We start from the raw sequence: 21,332 nt of genomic DNA on the forward strand, positions 1-21,332 counted from the left end.
CTTTTTGTTTTTTCGTTGCTTCATTGTTTTTTTTCCCACGCTTTTTTGTCACGTTTTCGTCATATTTTCATCACTTTTTTGGTCGTGGTTTTGTCGCTTTTTTACCGTGTTTTTGTGTCTTTTACGGCTCGTTTTTGTTGCTCTTTTGTTGCGTTTTCGTCCCTATACTTTGACGCTTTGTTCAAGAAACTTTTAGATTTGGGTAAAGCCAAATGTGCTCGGTTTCAGGTGGAGGTTAAGAGGTTAAAACCAGTGCTTAATTAGTTCCCCCCTTTGCAGGAACACATTACCACATCTTTCAGTTTTTCAGGGCAAACGATTTGTGGGACTATTTTGGAGGATCTGGTAAAGATTTGAGATGATATAATGGTGTTTAATGGGAGTGTTCCGGTTTTGGCCTGTTCCCAGACGTGTTCCTAAAACGACAAATTCACAAATTAAGAACAGCTAAATAAATAAATAAATAAGCAAAAATATCAAACCAGTAACATTTGAAAAGACTTGCCACAAATTTCAACCCACGCATGATGTAAATTCACCAGTGAAAGAAGAAAAAAATGAACTTGGCATCACAACTACGTATCCTATAACTTTTACTCATCAGTATACCAACCGTTATGTTTACTTCTACTCCTCTGCACAAACCTTTCAACAAATATCCACCAATATTGTTCATTTAGTTTAATGGAGAAGAAAGGACATGTCTTTATTTCTGAACAAAGCATCATTCTTCATCATTCACAACAAAACCCTTGAGCCAATGTTTCAGTGGAACTTTCCCGTGTGGTCAGTGCCAAATCAGAGGAAACCAGCTGCTTCGGCATCAAAGACTACTTTATTTTTATTGCTGAAGTTTGAACAAATAATTATCTTCCTGTCTTTGTTCGGACAGTGACGGAAAAATACACGTTAAATTCCAGACAGCGATTCATGGGGTAAAGTGGACTCAATGAAATGGTCAATGAACAAAACCCTGTCGTGTAATAAATTCACTGCAGTAGAAGCTTCATTTCAAGCAACATAAGCAAATTATGTCAGTTTTATGTGAGACGCCACACACATGTAATTGAAAGAATTATTCTGTATGATATCTTTGCTATTTTTAGGCCGTTCCATAAGGCTGCTTCACAAAGTTTGTTTTCATGGAATTATTATAACCGTAATTTCTGGCCCATACATTTGTTTTACACTTTATTTTACACTCCCCTTGATACATTGTACTTGCCAAATTTAGTACAATGTAATGGGCTTTGTAACAATGTGTAATAACTTGTACCTATGGGTTTGCTACACAATGGAATAATGTGTATTATTATTATTTATTTATTTTTTATTTGTCCTTTATTTATCCAGGATAAAACTCATTGAGATTAAAAATCTCTTTTTCAAGAGTGTCCTGGCCAAGATGCAGGGGAACAGGTTTATATACAAGTTACAATTTTACACACATAATCACAAATAAACATTGCATAATTTAAAGTTTAAATCAAGATAATACACTCAGTTAAAACAGCTACATGTAAAAGACTTTGTTTCTAGATTTTTAAATAGTGATTTAAAAGTACAAGTTCTTTTAACTGAAACTCCTTCTGTAGCTCATTCCAAGAGTGCGGAGCAGCAAATCTAAAGGCCTTTTTACCCAGTTCTGTTTGCACCCTGGGCACAGAGAGCAAGAGAAGGTCCTGAGAGCGCAGGCTGTAGCTGCTGCTCCTCAGCTCAGTGAGCTGCTGCAGATACGGAGGGACAAGTCCAGCTATACATTTATAAATCAAAAGATACCAATGTTTCAATCTACGAAACGACAAAGATGAACAGCCCACACGGGGATAAAGGACGCAGTGATGAGTCAACGACCTCATGTTTGTAATAAAGCGCAAAGCTCCATGATACACAGTGTCCAAAGCACGCAAAGAATCTGTGGAGGCATTCATATACATAACATCACAATAGCCCAAAACAGGCATAAAAGTAGCATTCACAAGTTTCTTTCGGGCTTCAAATGATAAGTAAGACTTAATACAAAACTAGAACCCGAGTTTTAATTTTAATCGGTGTATCAGTTTTTTAATATGGGGCTTAAAAATTAGTACTTTGCAGGTACATACTGTAATAAGACATAAGACTCTCTAACCCTAACCTTAAGCCAAGGGTCATAGGTCTTATTACATTATGGCCCTGCAAAACACATTATTCCATTCTGTATGTACTACATAGATGCAAGTTATTACACATTGTCACAGAGCAGATTACATTGTACTGAATTGTGTAAGGTACAATGTATCAAAGTAGGGTAAAATAAAGTATAACTGCTTCTTGTACTTACATAATTTGCCATTTTGCTAATTTTTTGTTTTAATAATTCATACCACATTACCGTAGCTCAGTTCGAGCAAGACACTTAACCCGTTTGGCCCCAGATTAGTTTTATTTTTAGTTCTTTACGTACTGAATAACATGGAAAAGCGCTACATTATTGCTTTCCCACTGCAGGCTTAATACACAACCGCTCAAAAGTTTGGAAATGCTTTATTTTGTGTTTTGTTTTTTCTTTTATTTCAAAACTGTTTACATTGTAGTTTCTCACTGAAGGCATTAAACTATGAATGAACACATGGAATTATGATCACAGCTTTGCACACTTTTGACTTTTTCTCAATGGGCTTCACGATGTCGTCACCAGAAATGGTTTTCACTCAGTTAAACCATTTCAGATGAAGTCCTTATGAAACTCACTGAGAAAATGCAATACACAATCCCATGTGTAAAAGTAAATAGTCTTGAAAATAAAGAAAATCCAAAACATTAAGTTAAGGTTAAGGTGCTTTATTTGCCAATATGCAAAAACTGTACAACAAAAATAGGGTTTCCAAACTTTTGACCAGGACTGCACTTTGGCTTAAGCTGTATTTAGAGTTGATGTTTTTTTTTTCTTTAAATGTAACTTTTGTCAATTGGCAACCGATCAAAATGGCTGATGGTGACTCTGTTTAGTGTTTCATGATAACATTGAAAACAGCACAAGTTTTTTTTGTGTTTGGCATCAAATTGAACAAAGACAGGGTCAAACTTTAGACAATGATATGTTGATTATATTAAGTATAACTGATATTATGCTAAATACCAACAGTGAAATGGTTCAGAACACTTTTATTTTAGTCAAAACGTCTTTAAATACAGATCATACATGTACAGCATATTCTCATAGTTTTTTTTTTGGCAATTTCACAGCTGCTTATTCACTATTGCCCATAATAACACCAACGTAACACAATGAAACAGACGTCATAACACAAATCTTTGGTACTTTTTTTTGTTTGCAACGCTTTTCTGGACGATTGATCCGACAAGAAGAAAAGAAAAGAGTCTTTTTTCTTTCACAGATCCAGGGCCTTTGTCGGATAAAGATGTAACAGGGCACAGTTCAAGGACAGTGGCACCAAAACGAAATCCTAATGAGTGCTACGTCGTCAAGAGATGGAGAAAACCGAGATGCCGTGAGACAATGCCAGTCTTGTTTTGGGCGAGTGTTTTTGAAGTTTGAAGGGAATCGTTGCTGAGAGCTCAGATGAGTGTGGCAGATGTGGCACAGATGTGAAGATGAAGACCAGCTTTAAGTCAGTCCAATCTCCTCCAGGACACTGCGCGGGGTCTCTCCTTCCTGTCAGCGCAGAGGGGGGTGAGAGAGTGGGGGCAGGGGGTTGAAATGATCAGAGAAAAAGCCACAGGACTACAATGTTTTGATGATGAAATACACCCAACAAAAACATGCACATCACCACGTTTTCGTTTGTCACTGTGATGGTTTTGGCTGTCAATATAATAGTGTTACTCAACTGTTGTCGCAGCAGGATCCGCCTTCAACCTCACATGGAAAGTTGAGTTCTTTGTGCACATTTGAAACATGCTGGAAGTTTCAGTCGGCTAAACTAATCCGAGAATTATGTAATTCTGTGGAGGTCTAATCTACAAGGTTAGTTGGTTTCACTGTTAACATGGTGAATCCCAATGCAGACAGGTTGTTTTGTTACTTTCAGACCAAATCACTTAAATCTGTGGTTCCCAACCTTTTGTTTGTCCCTCAATGTGGTAGTACTCCACATACCCTATACCTCAAGAGTGTTGCAGATTATTTAGAAGGGATCAATTAAAACTTAATAAAACATTTTACTGCAAAGTAATATTCTTATAGTAGTCATTTTCATCTTCCTTTTTCCCGTACCCCTGGTTGGGAAACACTGCCTTAAATAACTGCCTCCACTGCTATTTGCTAATTGCAACCATTAACCTCTTACCACCCGCCTCAACCAAATAAATTCTGTCCTCTTTGGCTATTATATAGGCCTGTGTAACACCTCATTTGAAAGCTAAGACCCACAAAACTGACCTTTTTCCTCGCGTTGTTGCTGTGTTGTGTCACCTTTTTCATGTTTTTTTTTCTTTCTTTCTTTTTTTCATTTTTGTCACATGTTTGTTGAATTTTTGTTGAATTTTTGTCACATTTTTGTCACATCTTTGTTGATTTTTTGTCATTTTTTTATTCAGTTTTTCTTGAATTTTTGTCATTTTTTTGTCAAATCTTTGTTGAATTTTTGTCACATTTTTGCTGCGTTTACATCCTTGTTTTCTTCTCATTTTTTGTGGCTGTTTTGGTGCTTTTTTCCCAATAAGCTTTTTGATTAGGGTAAAACCAAACTGGAGAAAATGGGATCCGTTCAGGTGGGAGTTAAGAGGTTAAAATAGTGATTTCAATTTGAGATTAATTGTGCAACTTAAAGGAACAGGCCACCCTTTTTCCATACCAAGATATGTTCTTGCCTGAGCTTAGACGAGTTGATGTGTACCTGTCTGGTCTTTGTGTGTGCCCTCAGTCACGCAAAACGACAAAAGATGTTGTTAGCATTTAGCCTCTCCAAATTTATTCCTATAGCTTCAAACGGGGTGAAGTTAAAAGCGACCAAGCTCTTCCACAGGCGTGCACTAAGACCGGACAGGTACATATCAACTTGTTTAAGCTCAGGTAGGAACATATCTCAGTATGGAAAAACGGTGGCCTGTTCCTTTAATTTGTGTCCCAAATAAAGACATTGTTTTGTTGGTTTGTTGAAAAATGTACCAACCTGTTCCTTGTCATTCCCCCGATCAGGATTTTGTTTCAGGGGTTGTGATTAGGGTTAGGAACGGCAAATGTGATGAATGTTGTGTTTCACTCACACAGATTGTGCATATACTTTTAGAAACTAGAATGTCTTGGCTTTCAAATGAGGTATTACACAGGCAAATAGGCTGTAAGCTCTCCTCTTGGATATGCATAATTGGAGAAAATAAATCTAACCCCTAACACTAAGATGGAAGACAACAGGTTAACAAACTTTAAGGCTAAGGCCCTATACCCCATTAAAAATGTCAGTTGTGAACCACTGCTTTATAAAACTTGGGCATCTTCATTTATCTAACTTTTTTAACGATGTGTTTTAATGCTGCGTAGACAGTTGGACCTGCTTTGTAGCAGCAATAACCTTTTGTCATTGTCACTGAATGTTCTTTATCTAATAGTTAAAAAAAACAAAAAAAACACGTTGTCTTTTCAATTAACTGGAAAACACTGCTTGCATTGTGAACCCAAATTCTTCTGTGACTATTGTTTTGTCTGAGGGGAATGAGTGCAGCTGGCCTCACTGACCTACTATGTGTTAACTGGACGAAAGCTGAACGGTGAGATGAAATAGGACAATGGCAGAGAACAGCAATGAGGGGGGGGAAAAAAGCAGCACTTACTTTGGAGTCCTACAAGGTTCAGCACAAAGTAAAGAGAAATATAACAGAAAGTCAGACTTTTCAACTCAAGCAAAGCAACAGCAAACGGAAACGATTTATCTGGCCATGCTGCGATGACGACATAGCTCAGAAAAATCCACCGTTTCATAGACAGAAGACATGCACGAGTTTCTTTCACAGTGATACAGATATTTATTTCAATATAAACAGTAACATACAGTATTCAATCATTATGGTTAGCCCCAGTGTAGAAAACAGCGCAGTGACAAAATGCACTTCAAATCACAATCCATGAACTATTTTAATCTCTAAATACAGTTTTTATGGGATTTTATGGAGCCTCCTGTGACGCACTCACCTTTTAGTGCAAGCGTCATATGAATAATCTAAGTACAGAGCTGCACTAATAGATGCCTGCCTCAGAATATATTGCTCAAAGACTTGAAAGAGGGTGAGTTTCAAGTGATACTGGTTTCTTCCAACACATGCAGACAAATTAAGTTAAGCAGACAAGTTAATTTAGATTATGAAAACTTAAAGGTGCTTTGTGAAACTTTTTATAAGTGCGTATTTGACCTTCTAGGGACCCAGTGGCTGTATGGGTGGTTAGCATGGCGCCTTTACTTTTCATCACTGTGGCCTCTATGATGCTCCAATTGTTTTTAAACTTTCTGGAAGGTTTTCACTGCTGATGACCCCTCTCACCAGAAAAACGACAAACAATTGATTCATAAGCGTAGAGGCCACCGTGATCAAAAGCAAATGCGCTATGCTAACCACCCATACAGCCATCGAGTCACAAAAAGGTCAAATTATGCTCAAATATCTTTTTTTTCCCTGTATAAAAAGTTCCATATGGCACCTTTAAAGCAGAACTAAGTAACTTATGTTGTGTTTCATTTACTCATTAATTGTCCATGAGAGTAAATACTACGCTGACAGAAAAGACAAAGGGAGAGAGGGATATTGTACATTGTGCCACAACCCAATTACACAATGGAAATAATTGTTTTCACTCAAACTTGGCTGTAAATACTGCTAAAGTGGCGCTAGCCCACAGTTAGCTTTACCCGTTAGCCTGTTGGCTTCTTCTGATCGTGATTCCATTAGTGTGTATTGAGGCTGCGGGTCGGAGCAGGGAAAGCTGCAAGTGTTGTTTTCTGACCCCCCAATCATCCCATTAACACTTGTATTACCCCCACAGGGACTACGGAAAGGATTTATTAAGGAAAAGAAGTTACTTAGTTCTGCTTTAACATGTCACTCTGTCAATTGTAGATGTAAATGTAAATGTAAAATGAATACATAAACCAACTGGGTGCTGGGTAATGTAAATATAAAGCTAGTAAGTATGTCAATCACGTATGTTATTGTAATTTCAACCATTAAAAGTATAATCATTTTACATAGGAAGGCATCACCCACACAAACTACGACAGGAAACAGCTTTACACTAGGCAGGAAGTTCCATGTTTTACAGCACTTTTATTAATTACTGTATTGTCTACTAATTGCTGTTGGCACTAGGGACAACAGTTGGAAACTAGCTCTAAAGCTAATACTGTCCCTGCCAAATGAAGTAATACATGAAATACTTAAATGACACCTTTGCTTCAATCCTTATTCACAGTCATACAAGTCTAAAGATGTTCTCATATATTGTGGCGTCTAGAGTTATATCATAGCTCTGATCATATTAGGTATGTTATATATTCACATTACCGTTTCGAATGATTATTGTAACTTTATCGTTTAACAGTACCCAGATACAGGCCACAAAACAATAAGAAAAAGGGATAACCATGCATCATCCTGAAAGATTTGACAGAATAATGTCCAAATGAAACCGTGTGAGGATGGATACATGTTTGACAGCAACAGAAAAGGGAAATGATACCAACATTCAACGACAAGCACCAACAACACTGTCACAACCACTTTGATCCAAGTTTTGAGATGGAGAATATTACTTATGAAAGAAGTCGTCTGGCACAAAATGTCAAGATATAGATAGGCAAGTGGCTGTGACAAATTGAGAAGGGAAAGTCTATATTTTGGAGATGGTGAAATTCAATGCAACACTGGAAATAAGTGACAGAGTGCCTCGGACATTACATTTTCCTTTTCATTGATATGTGACAGTGTTGTTTGAGATGAGACGAGCCGTGCCTGGACTTGAGAACAGTGAGGCAGCCAGACCCTCCACCGTGAGCGCAGTGACAGAGTGCAGCAGAGAGGAGCTCAGTCATGCAGGTGTGAAGCAGCAGCGGCAGCGCCACCAGAGGGCGCCAGTCAGTACACAGGCACATTAAAGTACTCATGGCGGGGCTGAGGAGAGAAGTGCACACGGATTTAGAGAACAGAAAACACGCAATGGTACAGGACACGGCCTTTACACGGCCAGACTCTGAGGAAACGTCATCTCTCTTTATCTATTTGATTCCAGTTGAAGTACTTACCTTCTTGACATAACTGGTACCCAAATGATACGTATTGTAAAAAAGACTTAAGCTGTATGAACTTGATCTCTGTCTGAGTGGATGCACGGCTTGACATTAATAGTAGCCAACAAACCAAACACTGATTTTTATATTGGCTTGTAGTTCTTTGCTCTCCCACATGCCAGTTAGGTTAGTTAACTGTTACCTGCCGTCCCCCCTGATCAGGGAGTTAGGGTTAGGGTTAGTTTACCCTAATCAGGATATAATTAGGGTTAAGAACGGCAAATGTAACGTAAATTGTGCTTCACTCACACAGATCTCACACATATTTTTAAAACTAGAAGGTCTTGGCTTTCAAATTAGGTATCACACTGGCACATAGGCTGTAGGCTCTCCAGTCAATACACTTTGAGAATTGGATGTAAATAATTGTTAACCCCAACCCTAATCCTAACCCTAAAGTGGCAGTTAAGTGGTTAAAGGCCTTATACTTTTTTTTTTTGCATAATAAACAATGAAAGAGGAAGCCACTCCGAGGCCGATCCGATACGTTGTGTAAGTAATATGCTTAGCTTAAAATGTGTAAAAAGCAAACAGTCATGTGTCCAAAGTTTATAAACTAAATGCCATTTGACATTTATTGAGGTGTTAAGATTGAAAAGGGCATTAACAAAAAATGTAACAAGAGCTGTTACTGGAAAACAAAGGATACCGCCAAACACAAGAATTGAAAGTATTGCGATACTTGGTAAAGTATTGATACTTGGTTTTGTTGCAAAAAGTATTGCAATCCAAATCCAATCAGGTATTTTGTCCCAGCCCCAATATACAGTATGTAGCATCCTACATACTGAGACGACTTTCACAACATATCACAACTTGAAAGGTCACTGTCAAATAAATGCTAGAAAACTAGAAACTAGCCTGGAAGTTTATACAATGCTTTATAATTAGATGGACAGTGTGTTCTCCACAAATGTCAGAGTTTATGATACGCTAAAGAAAAACAAAACAAATTGTATTCTATTCATAGAAAACAAAAATAGTCCCTTTATTTCAATATTACTTAGAACAAAAAAGAAAATTTTACCTGGCGCACCTTCTCCAGGCCTAGCTATACTATATGTTTCTGTTGTATTTAATAGATTAATCAATAATCTTTTATGACATTTATGACAAAATTTGTAAGAGCATAAAGTTATTGTCAAGCCTTGAATGTTATGAAACTTACAGAAAAAATCCCAAAAGCCACAATCATTAAATCATTCTGATATAATTCTGTCTGGCTCATGTTTAATAGTGTGGACAAAGCTTCTGTATAGGTGGAGTCAAATACGTACAGTGAGGTTGGGTTTACTTTTTAAAACACATCCACAAAAATGTCTATTAAATCTATAACTATGACACAAACAGAACCAGAGAAGACAGGCTGAGACAGAAAGGGGCTCTCATCACTGAAGGGACTGTTGCTAAGACGAACGACAAAGCCCCACATTGTTGCGGGCTGCTACTCGCTACAGTCTCTAAAGTACAGGGGGCAGATGACCTACTTCCACACACTTCACCTGAGCTCACAGCCACTAACTCTGGAACAGACCAGACGCTTCAGAGGCTAAACCCGGCACCATCACACCTGCAAGAGACACCGCATCAGCACAACAGCGCACTCCTCTTTTCAGCCGCAATGTAGGGCAGGGAGCTATTTTTGCAACTCGGAAACAAATACACTTTATTAGTTAAGTTTGTATAATGATCAAATATGCAGAGCCTATTTGAATGACACCGCAGAGTATGTTGAAATGGAAAAAGGTTTAAATTTTGTAATACTGTAATAGTTTTATGATGTGAAGGGACCACAGGAAGAATAGTCTCTACTTTGGTTAAGACGTATGGGGATTCTTAAGTAAAGAAAACGATAAAAAGAAAAGAGGATAAAATATATAGATTTTTAAATGTATTTTTCAAACCTTCACATCCAAATAGACTCTTGTTCACCTCACATTTGCTGTTTTTTGTACATTCGTAAATCTACCATTAATGCCGATGTTTTTGAGATTCTATACTACAATTTCAACTACATGACCTACTTGACCTATTATTTATTTTATTACTGGTTGCAAATTCCACTGACAATGGCAATAAAACCTATCCTGATTCTGATTCTTATTCTGAAATAGAAAACATCTGTGTTAAACTTTAATGAAATCTTGGTTTCTCTGATCATTTTCACGGTCCCTATAACTATTTCTTGTCTCAATTTTCGAAAATATTACAATTGCAATAAAAACACTTTCAATAAAATTCAAGGCGATTGTTTTTCATGCAAATTAGACAAAAAAGTGACAGTTTGGAGTCCAGAGTGAAATCAGTCGACACACTTGAAACACAACAAAGATAAGACATTAAATAATACAGGAGGACTATAATGGCCTACAGTCTACAGTCTACAGTGCTGGGACGAAAGGGAGAGTGAGAGGGTCAGGGGGGTGGGGGATGGAGGGGGGTGACCCGACACTATCCCAGTAACAACGACCTCTTTATGAGGACATTGCCGGACATTTATCTGTGAACAGGAAGTCTTCAGGGGCATCATTACAGCGAAAGACGAGCATGGCCCTGCTCCCGAGAACTATTTCATCAAAGCCTTATTAAAATAAGTTCCTTCTAATCCCCAAAGGTATGTTTCTTATAAAGTCACTGCACAGTTGGACCAGTAATGCTTTAAAGCCACTTATAAGTGGAAAAGCAGCCGGTGAACTTCACTGAGGGACAATAGGCCAGTACCATACTGCAAATGTTTCTATTTCCCTTCTGCGTGGCACGATATGCAGTGTTTCTTTAATGACTGCAGAGTTTTCATCTTGCAAGAATGACAGGGTTTTTTTGGTTGGTTTTTTTTGCTTTTAGTGACTGTTATTATTTACTGGTTTAGTAAATAGAGTGACTTTCACTTGGGTAAGACGTAAAATGTGATTTAAATTAATATACTTAGTCATTGTTTGGTTCAATCAATTGGTATAAGTTGAAATCTTCATTCAGCGCAGACAGAACTTTTGTCTCATTTGAATTCCACCATTTACAAAAGCCATTATGACTGTTTTTAGACTTGAGTATGCATGCAGTTATCCACAACACACACGCTTTAACCCCATGCGGCCGAAGTGCAATGATCCGGTAGTTACCAAAGTCTGCAGCCACTACAAGACCTCGTCACTCTGCAGACTGCCCCAGTCTTCACTCTAAAATACAGAGGGCCTTCATCAGGGATCTGCGCCCGAGTATGTCTGGGCCAGAGGAGGGAGAGGGAATCATACTTCTACAAAACTTGACTTAAGTCTATGATTGTCATGGCTGTCACTGCCATTACTTTTAAAGCCAACTACTGAGTATGATGACTACTGCCAATTAAGGCTGCAAATGGAACCATACATACATTTGTAAACAAGGGGAAAAAAACAAATCCCGTCTCAGTGGAGTCTTCACCAAACTTTGTTACCCTGTTCGTTACACCTCAAACGTGTGACTTAGCAGTTCATATTCCAGTCATCCCTCAGATGTTGATGCTCCTGCCAAATAATAAACCATTTAAAAGGAGCTTTGTATTTTATGTAAGCGCATAAAGAACTTCCCATCAGAGAGTATGAAGTCACCACTCTCTGATGATGAACCTGCCTTTAAATTGAATGAGCTGATGTCCTCTTGTCCTTGGAGACTTTGGACTTGGTTCAAATCAGACTCTCTTTGTGAGAGAGTTTCCATCAAATCAGAGTTTACCATAATAATGAATTTACCAAGATGTTTCAGAGCACTTTCATTCTTTCTATTTTATTCTATTGACATACAATGATACGCTGCTTGAACCGCCACCTTAAAGTGGTGGGGGGATTTGAGTGCCCAAAGGATCCTTGGAACTATGTTGTCAGGGGCTTCGTTCCTTTCCCCAAGAGCAACAGGTCCTAGCAGATGGGTCAGACAAGGGTTTAAAAGCCCCTCACGATGAGAGACCAACAGCCCAGTTTGGCAGTGCAAGGTGGGTGGGCCAGGGCGCGGTCGTCCTCCAATGGATCCAAGATTTGTTGGACGAGCCAAAAGGCATTTTAGACCGCTGCTCCTGCAACCCCGCAAGGAATAAGCAGAAGAAGATGGATGGGTTTTCAGTATCAGACTTCAACAGAAAACGAAGAACTCACTTGTCTATGAATCACAAACAGCCTTTTAAATCTAGACTCTTCTGCTCCTTTCACTGAATGGTTTCTTCTTTCTTCACGTTATGTAAATGTGTTTTAGCAGAGTCTGTCTTCCCAGAACTCATTATCCACGGCCTCTGCTTCAGTGACAGACTCGAGGCTGAACAAACAGTGCACCTAAATCAATGGCAGTCAGAGACGAAGACACTTATCCATATTCCAGACGTAATTATCTATTGAAACGTAATTTTTTTTTTAAGTTTAGAAATCATTCTCTCATAGGTTTGCAATAAGCAAGAATCTTAGCAATTTTGTCGATGTTTCTAATTGTTATTCGACTTCTTAAAAATCTCAATATTGTATTACAGGTGGGACATTAATAATCAGTGCACAAACTTTCTGATACTTGTTTTAAAGCAGGGGTTGGTAAGATTGGAGTGATGGATCATTTTATTCCATGTCAAAAGATAAAGGATCGCTTTTTCCAGAGAAAAAGCATTATCGTGTCATAGGTGGATTCACATGAGCCCGGGGAGTTGGACTGGGATCTACACAGCCCCAAAAAAATGAATCCTTTTTAGACCCATGTTATGCACAATCATATCAGAATCATTTGTTGGGCTGGATTTGGCCTGTGTTTTAAAGGCCATCCATGTTTCTGGATTTCTAGGTTTTACATCTCATTTCCTCCTGGATTATTCCTGGTTTAATCCTGGTTCAATGCTGTTTTCATGTTAGATTACTTTAGTCATGGTTCTGTCCAAATAGTTTGTGGTTGGGATGAATGTAATTGTAATACAAAGCACCTTGTGAGTCCTGGTTTAGTCCTTTTTTTTTTTTTAGACCTAGTTATGCAGCGGTTAATGTTAATATGTGTCAATATGTGCTTAGAGACACACCCAGCAGCCGCCGAGTGTGACTGATGACTTTGTGAGGGTGTTTCTACGAATACAGGGTTCGAACTAAAGTTAAACTGCACTGAGGGGTGTGGGGTTAGATCTACAGACGGTACCTGCAAATAGTCGATTCTGAAAGTCTATGTTCTGAAAGTAATCAAGAATCAAAGAGACAAACACATCAGCAGCAGGAACGAACCAAGCAAAATGAATGGGAAATAACATGTGGCTGTGGAATGAAAAAGCTTCGTCTGGTATATACACTTAATGCATGACCAACATAACCATATTCTGTTCGGGACCAGGGTTTTGCCTTGTTGAACTTATATTACCGTGCCCTTCACTAACACTGACACACTCGGCGATGACGGGAGTTTCTGTACTGCAGTTTTGGAGACGTTTTGATCGTATTACAGCACAGAAATAACGTGTAAATAGGCAGACAAAATGGTAAATAGATATAACAGGGAATGATCAGAAAACACTAACAATGTGTCCATGTATGTACCACAATACGCCGAATGCCCATCTCGACAGCGCATGCGTGGGTCAATCAGGCTCCTAATTTTGGCCCAAACAAACCATTGAAATGTGTGAGCGAGTTCAGGTAGCGGAGCGTGAACACTGAAGTTTATTGAGCCAGAACCCTGAATTATAAGGCTTACAGGCATTGGTTGAAAGTCTGAAGTGACATTTCTTGCAAATATTTATTATGTTGTCAATATCTTGAAAGCGAGGGAACAGTCAGGGCGGTGGCTCCGTAGAAGTGGACCACAGCGGACCGTAGAGGACCGTAGAGGACCATAGCGGACCATAGCGGACCATAGCGAACAGGGGGGCGACACCGCCACTTTTTTTATCATTTAAATTTGTCTTGAAATCCCAGGGAAAAGTTTCAAAACAGCATTGATGTTAAACATAGTGGGTAAACTTCCAATTAGCTATATTGTACATCCGATCAGTTGTAAAAAAAAACACAAATAAAGTAAATTTAGATGGCATAGCCTATATGTGTATGTGGTCTCTCTGGTCACAATGAAAAAAAAAGATTTCGTTTAATATCCACCTCCTTACTGCCAAAAAAAAATAAAATAAAAGGATTCTATGTTTTATTTCTCTTTCTTCTAGTTTGAATGTGATGAATGTCGGCGACATGAGGCCACAGTTTCAGACCCTGGACTTTGTCCAACAGTCGCCTTCAAGGGTCAGAAAAGTTTTTCTCACTGGACTGGTCGTCACTTTTGCAGCATCTCTACATATGAACGGCCGTCCAGTTCTTTCAGTTTCTGTGTATCTCCGTACGCAGCCCTGGTTGTAAAAATAGTAATATTGTAACAAGCTCCAGGGCGACGACAAAAACGCTTTAAATCATCAAGTTTCCAGCGGTTAAAACGGTCCAAATCAGAGCTTCCTCGATGCTTTACACTAACTAACAATATTGTTTGGTAGCCAAAAGACATTCCATTACCCATAATGCAATGGGCGACCCGAGATGGGCATTCGGCTTATTGCTAAATTATTACACATCTAGTTACTATGCAATTTCCTCCCCGAAATGCCATTACTGTGCTGTAAATGTTACCAATCTCAGAATAAAATAGCCTTACATTTCCCTGCTAATGTGAGTGGAGGGCACTGTATAATTTCACTACAAAAAACGGAATTGCTCTGTAATTTATTCTTCACTGATTCAGCGAGTCGACCTGATTTGATCTTGAGCAGAATTAAAATGAGGCTTAAAAACTAGCGGCGCCTCAGTGTCTCGTGTCTTACCTCCTGCAGCAGGTCGGCCTGTTCGATGGCCTTTAACACGTTTTTCTTGGACGTCTCCTGAGCCTCTCCCCCGAGAAGGAACTCGTCCAGGATGAAATACGCCTTCTCAAAGTTGAATATAATGTCCAACTCACAAACCTAAAGAGTATGATGCTTTGTTAACTGTCAGAGGTGATATTTTTTAACAGAATAAGTGAATAGGAGTCTGGCTTGGGTATTTGGAACGAAACACATTTTAGAAAATAATTTTTCTATTTACGGATTAGCCCAGAGGGAAGCCTTTTATGCATGTTTTAAGTGGTAGTGGTGCTTTCAGATGTTGTAATTAAGTGTGTAATGAGTGCAAATACTTGAATTTGGAGTACTGTGCCCTGTTCGGGTTAAACTAGAAACTCAAATTATGAACAAAAACAAACTAAAAGGACTTACACTGCCAAAGTATTTGTCCAACAGCTCGACGTATCTGTGAATAATCTCCAGTGTGATCAGCTCGTTGTCCTGGCACTCCACGGCACAGCAGAAGTACAGACTGGCATATCTGCAACACACCACAGAAAAATGACAATTTACAGGTTTTTAATCGACACAACTGAAGCAACAAAGCATTGAACTCATCGGAAGAGCGATTAAGCACATTTTTTAAGCGTTTTTGTCTGTTTTTATGGCTTATTTGGGTTATTTTTTGTTGCTTTTTCATCACTTTTTTTGTTGCTTATTTGTTGTGTTTTTGTCTCTTTGTTGTCACATTTTTAAGGGTTTTTGTTGTGTTTTCGTAGTTTTTTTTTGTTTTCCGTTGCTCTCTGTCACTCTTTTGTTGTGTGTTCGTCATGTTTTCATCCCTTTCTTGTCTCTTTATTTTTTGTGTTATTGTTCCTTTTCCAGCATGTTTTAGACGCTCTTTTGTTGCTTCTTTGGAGCTTTTTTGTTGCCTTATCATCACTTTTCAGTCATGTTTTGTCACTTTTTGGTTCTTATCCTTGTTTTTGTTGCTATTTTGATGCTGTTTTTCCAAGAAGCTTTTAGATTTGGGTAAAGCCAAACCGGTGAAAATGAGCTTGGTTCAGGCGGTTAAGAGGTTAATGAAAACAATTATTTTGTTGTATTTTTCATATATTTGTTTTTCTTTCCTTTAAAACATTGGCCTCTTCCACAGAACATTTGAGGCTGTGGCCTGGGCTCAAGATTTGAGTTCAGAAGTATCACATGAACTATGGGATGAGGCTCTATCTTGGATTCACTCTTTTTCCATCAATAGTCGCTATCGACTTATCCAAAACAAAGTTATACATAGGTTACACTATTCAAAGACAAAACTGAACAAAATGTTTCCAGCCGTGTCCTCCAGTGCGATAAAAGCTCCGCTGCTGAAGGAACACTTGCACATCTTTTTTGGCTCTGTCCTCGATTGTCTGGTTTTTGGTCTGCAGTTTTTAAATGGTTTCAAAATGTTATTCTGCAGATATTAAACCACAACACAACGTGGCAATATTTGGATGCTCTATGGACAATCACGGATACACGACTGAAGTGTGGTCGTCAATACAGCTCGGAATGGTGGTGGCTAAAAAACTCATATTATTGACCTGGAAATCCACCAATCCCCCAAATTTTGAGCACTGGCTCAAGGAAATGATGTTTGCAATACAAATGGAACAGATTCGCTTGGACAATATGGACAGACAACATAGATTTGAGGCTATCTGGGGGCCCTTTCTGGCTCAGTGCCAGATTATCACATCTGGATTATCACATCTTGCTTTGTCTGGCAGTCTCTTGTTTTTGTCTGTTTTGTTCACTTTGTTTTGTTTTGTACATGTAAAATAACAAAAATCAATAAATATAATATTTAAAAAAACATTTGCCTCTATTGTGTCTTCATTTAAACTCTTGAGCTTTCTATAGGAAATTTGAAAGGGAATCTGACTGCCGCAATCCAGGGCTGATTTGACGTGCCTCCATCATGTTCATCCTCAAAGTTTATGTGTTAGAAACCAGAACAATAAGACAAGTAAAACTGTTAAGGCAACTGGGTCAGAGCATCTCCCAAAATGCAGCTCTCGTGGGGTGTTTCCCAGTTTGCAGGTCTTTCGAAAGAGGAACAAAGGAAGCTCAAACATCCTGAAGAAGGTGAAGCTCGGGGAGTGAGAGAGAGATGTCAGAAAGCACAGTTTGCTGCATAACAGGGAGGGGTCATAAGGTTTTGATGCAGTTCAAGTGATGTACAGCATCCGCCGCCTGACAGAGTGCTGATGGGGCATGGGTTTGTTATTAAGCTTCACTGCGTGTGGGTCGGGTTCATTTAAAAGGCTGAAGCCGGATGCTGAGGGCTGTGTTCATTTCGCCCACGGCTTTTTAATCCCTGGTAATCCCAGAGGCACTTAAAGCATGTGATGATTGGCTCATAAAAGGACCAGGCCAGTTGATCCCTTATATCAGCAGGATAAGGGGCTCCAATAAGCAACACGGTTTATTATTTAACATCAGAAACTAAGGCAAAGAATTTTATGACATAACAGTTCAGGGTGATTTTATAACTGTGGTCCAAACTCATTATTAACCTCTTACTTTTTCATCACATTTTTGCCACTTTTTCATCACATTTTAGTCATTTTTTCAGCACATTGCGTTTTTTGTTGTTGTATTTCCATCAAATTTTTGTTGCTAATTTGACACTTTTTTCCAAGAAGCTTTAAGATTTGGGTAAAGCCAAACTGGAGAAAATGTGCTCAGTTCAAGTGGGGGTTAAGAGGTTAACTTTCCTAAAACATTTCCAGCATCCCAATTGTGAACAGGGATGAGATTACAGGCACATTTCTCTCTTCTCAGGGTTACAGTCCCAGAAATGCTGGAGAACTAGCCTGTAAATTCATAAAATTGAGATGAATGCTGAATTAGAGGCACAATGCTGGAAGAGAATAAACAAAGTATCACAACTAGGAAAACAAAAATCTGGTATATTACGATCTGGCTTTTTAAACACCTCAGCCCGGGTATTTCTATTGTGTAACTTAAAATATTTGTGCATGTCAAGACAACACCCCTAGCACTTAGGACATAATCCAATGTAGAGGAAGCAAATCTGTCTCTGCTGCTTATGGGGAAAGACACAGTTCAAAATAAACGTTTGAACAATGATAGCTACTAGCAAACATGCTAATCTCTGCGCCCGTGCACAGTTAAGAGTTCTAAGTTTGGTGAAAGTGTGAGGATTGTGAAACTTAAGCTTCGCCCGTTACTCTGTATGACATTTGTTGCAGCGTGGGTTGATGTTTTGAGTGTGGACGATGATGATGGACTAAAGTATACACTGAAACAGATGCTGATCAAAGAAAACAAGTATGTGTTTAACAAGGGTAGTATTTATCTTATTCCGCCCCCCCCCCACTTTTGCCACTTTTTGCATTGTCTCGGCACTTCCGTTGTCCTGACACTTCCGGTCGAGCGCAACGTCCGTTCATTTACACGGAGAACGAGGGAAAATATTCTCCGATCAAATCTGATGTTTAGTCGATTGATTTGTGTAAAATGGCCGATGTTCACTTGCACCAACATGTCAACACCGTTTCTCAGCGCGGACGAAAAACGGCTTTGTTTTCGTGTAGTGACTGATTTTTTGTGGACTTTTCCAGTCCCATGTTAACAGATAGGAGAAAAGGGGCGGGCACAATTCATGGCGGCGCCCACACGAGCCTCTGGAATAAGGTGAATATTATAGCATGATTAAAATCTCAAGGAAATCAATAGGTTTTGGACTTGTACATGGATCAGTGCATGAATAAAGCTTGAGTGCCTAATGTAGGTGGAAAAAATTAATAATTATGACATAATTTACCATTACTCCCGTCCATCTGATTCAAACAGCACTGTAATAGATGCACACTCATAGATGGAGCTTTTAGAAATAGGAAGAGGAAGTGCAGTGGTTACAACTCTTTATAGCAAATGCTTTGCGGAAGAAAAACTTCCACTTAAGATCCATTGTTCGAACCACCATTACATGCATATAGCACATTTTTTCTGAGACTCTTTAATTCTTTTGTGTCGAGTGAGAAAGCTCAATATCTAGGAATTATGTATTTTCACTATTTTTAAGTATTAGTAGTAAGGAAGTACATTTTGTGAGTTATAAGAGCTATTTGATTACATAATAATACCAAAACGGAGAATAAGAAATGAAAATGATGAATGTTTTGCCAATTTAAAAAAGTATAATGTGTCAAGGAAATCATTTTCATGTTAAATTGTCTCTATGTTTACGTAAATCTTGACCAGTTTAGGGCTAGATTTGAAGTGGGTGAACATTTTCATTGGGAACCACATAAAACATCAAAATCTAAACAAAATTAAACATCATACTGTGTGTAATATGGTTGTAACATAATTGTGTTTTGTTTTGGCCTTGTCTGTCTTTTTAACCTGTCTCAGACACTAGAGTTCACTAATTGGCTGCCACTGTATTTGTTGGCACATCACCAGGACAGATTATCTTTCACGTTTTGGTCTGAGTGGTTTCATAATGCAATTCCATTCTCATTCTGAAGGAGAGTATCCATGACTGTACCTTTTATACACAACCTTGAGGTCCCTCCACTCCAAGAAGCTGCACATTTTGGGTTTCCGCGCCAGGACGGTTTGCACCAGCTCTCTGGTGATCTTCTTCTTCTCTTTATCCGACAAAGGCACGTACCATTTCTGAAGCCGGAGCTTGCCTTGACGACTGAACAGAAGCATGAACTGCATCTGAAATGAGCAGACGAAATAGGTGTGACATAATGTGAGAGGACAGGAAAGGAGCAGGCGACAAACTGAAAAAGGACTTCAGAGCATTAGCTGGGATTTATATATTAACTGACATGGCCACACATTAGCCCAAAATTATACCTAATTAAATAGCTAATGCAAACTGATGACACAACAAATGGTACTATTGGGATATAAGCAAAATATGTTATTACAAGGTATGTCCAAAATCAGAATTATGTAAATGTTTTTGCATATTTCCACCTGATTTTTTAAACTTTGTATTGTTTTTTTTTGTTTTTTTTGTTGCATAGATTTCTACTGATCTCAAAATAATGGATCCTTTTAACAGTTATCCCAAGAAATGTTGTCAATTTCATTCACTTCTAGCAATCTAATAGTTTTAAAGTGATAGTCTAATCTAATCTAGTCTAAGTCAAATTTTAAAGCAATCAAATTCCTCCCCTCTTTAACCAGAAAGCCCTTCTGAGGAGGAACAGAAACGATCCCTCCCTCCTGATTGGACCTCACAGGCTGGTTCACAGGAAAAGCTTGTCTCATTGGTCGACGCGGGAGGATACAAGACTCTGACTAGATCCAGGAAAGAGGGACTTTACAAAAAAAAATGTATATATTATTACTTACTTTACATCAAACCGCAAGACCAGGTGGCCGATTTTGCACATTTTATAAAACATGTAAACCATTTAGACTTCCAGACTATCACTTTAAGTGCAACAAAACAATGTAATGATTCTACTTATTATTGATTTTTAATATCAAATATATTGCCAGGAAATGCCTATGTTGACAGTTTCTAACTTTAAAAAGGACTTTCTGCGTAACTTACCATATGTTGACATGTAAAGCCGCATAAGTTGTAACAGCATCAGCCATAACACTATGATTCCGGACACACAAAATACTTGAAACTTAAATAAAACAACACTATAATCAGTTTCAAATCTCATCCTTCAACAACGCCACTACAACAAGGCGGATATTTTAATATTTGACAGGCTTTTTGGTTCCCAGACGGTCAGAGTGGACCTCGCCTGAGCGTGACATAAACACAGTCCGAAACAAGTACCGCTACCGCCCCGTTATTCCCTGGTTAGCGTTAGCTCTTTCAGCCACTGCCTCTGTCGTGCAAACCGTCAAGTAAATAAAGAAGAACACAGCAGCTTAAAATGTAAAGCAACCGTCCGGATAAACAAGCCCGCTTACCTTGAATAAACAATGTAAGCTCCACAAACTGAGCCTTCTGCGCTTTAACCGACGCACGGACAGGTGCCGAGCCGCTGAGAGCTCGCTCCTGATTGGCTGATTCTACTTTAAGGCCCGCCTGCTTTCGAAGCTTTGGCTGGATGTGGAGGATGTCATTGGCTACAGTAAACGTCAATCACAGCATACTGAGCCGGTTTGTCCCGCCTACGTGACCAGCAGCTGAATGGAAGTTTTCTATTAGTTTTTCCACATTTCTGTAATATACATCTTAATACATATGTGAGATTTGGAAA

The 21,332-nt window shown here is 38.7% G+C and overlaps 1 protein-coding gene across 7 annotated transcripts; it reads right to left on the bottom strand.

Moving 5' to 3' along the window:
- Positions 1-3,524: 3,524 nt before the first annotated feature.
- LOC306976890 (AP-1 complex subunit sigma-2) lies at positions 3,525-21,161 on the bottom strand. 7 transcript variants are annotated; one of them, XM_079575011.1, is made up of 6 exons: positions 21,040-21,161; positions 19,634-19,812; positions 15,502-15,610; positions 15,073-15,210; positions 13,416-13,446; positions 7,585-8,103 (listed from the first exon to the last, which is right to left on the bottom strand). In XM_079575011.1, exons 2-6 carry the CDS (start codon positions 19,810-19,812, stop codon positions 8,093-8,095), a joined length of 468 nt encoding a protein of 155 aa, XP_079431137.1. In that variant the 5' UTR covers positions 21,040-21,161; the 3' UTR covers positions 7,585-8,092. The 7 variants fall into 7 exon arrangements, with proteins under 7 accessions (XP_079431135.1, XP_079431137.1, XP_079431139.1 ...); XM_079575010.1 differs by lacking the exon at positions 7,585-8,103 and adding an exon at positions 12,086-12,327; XM_079575009.1 differs by lacking the exons at positions 7,585-8,103; positions 13,416-13,446 and adding an exon at positions 3,525-3,658.
- Positions 21,162-21,332: the final 171 nt, after the last annotated feature.

The sequence above is a fragment of the Gobius niger genome, assembly GCF_951799975.1.
Source record: "Gobius niger genome assembly, chromosome: 17".
Taxonomy (NCBI): domain Eukaryota; kingdom Metazoa; phylum Chordata; class Actinopteri; order Gobiiformes; family Gobiidae; genus Gobius; species Gobius niger.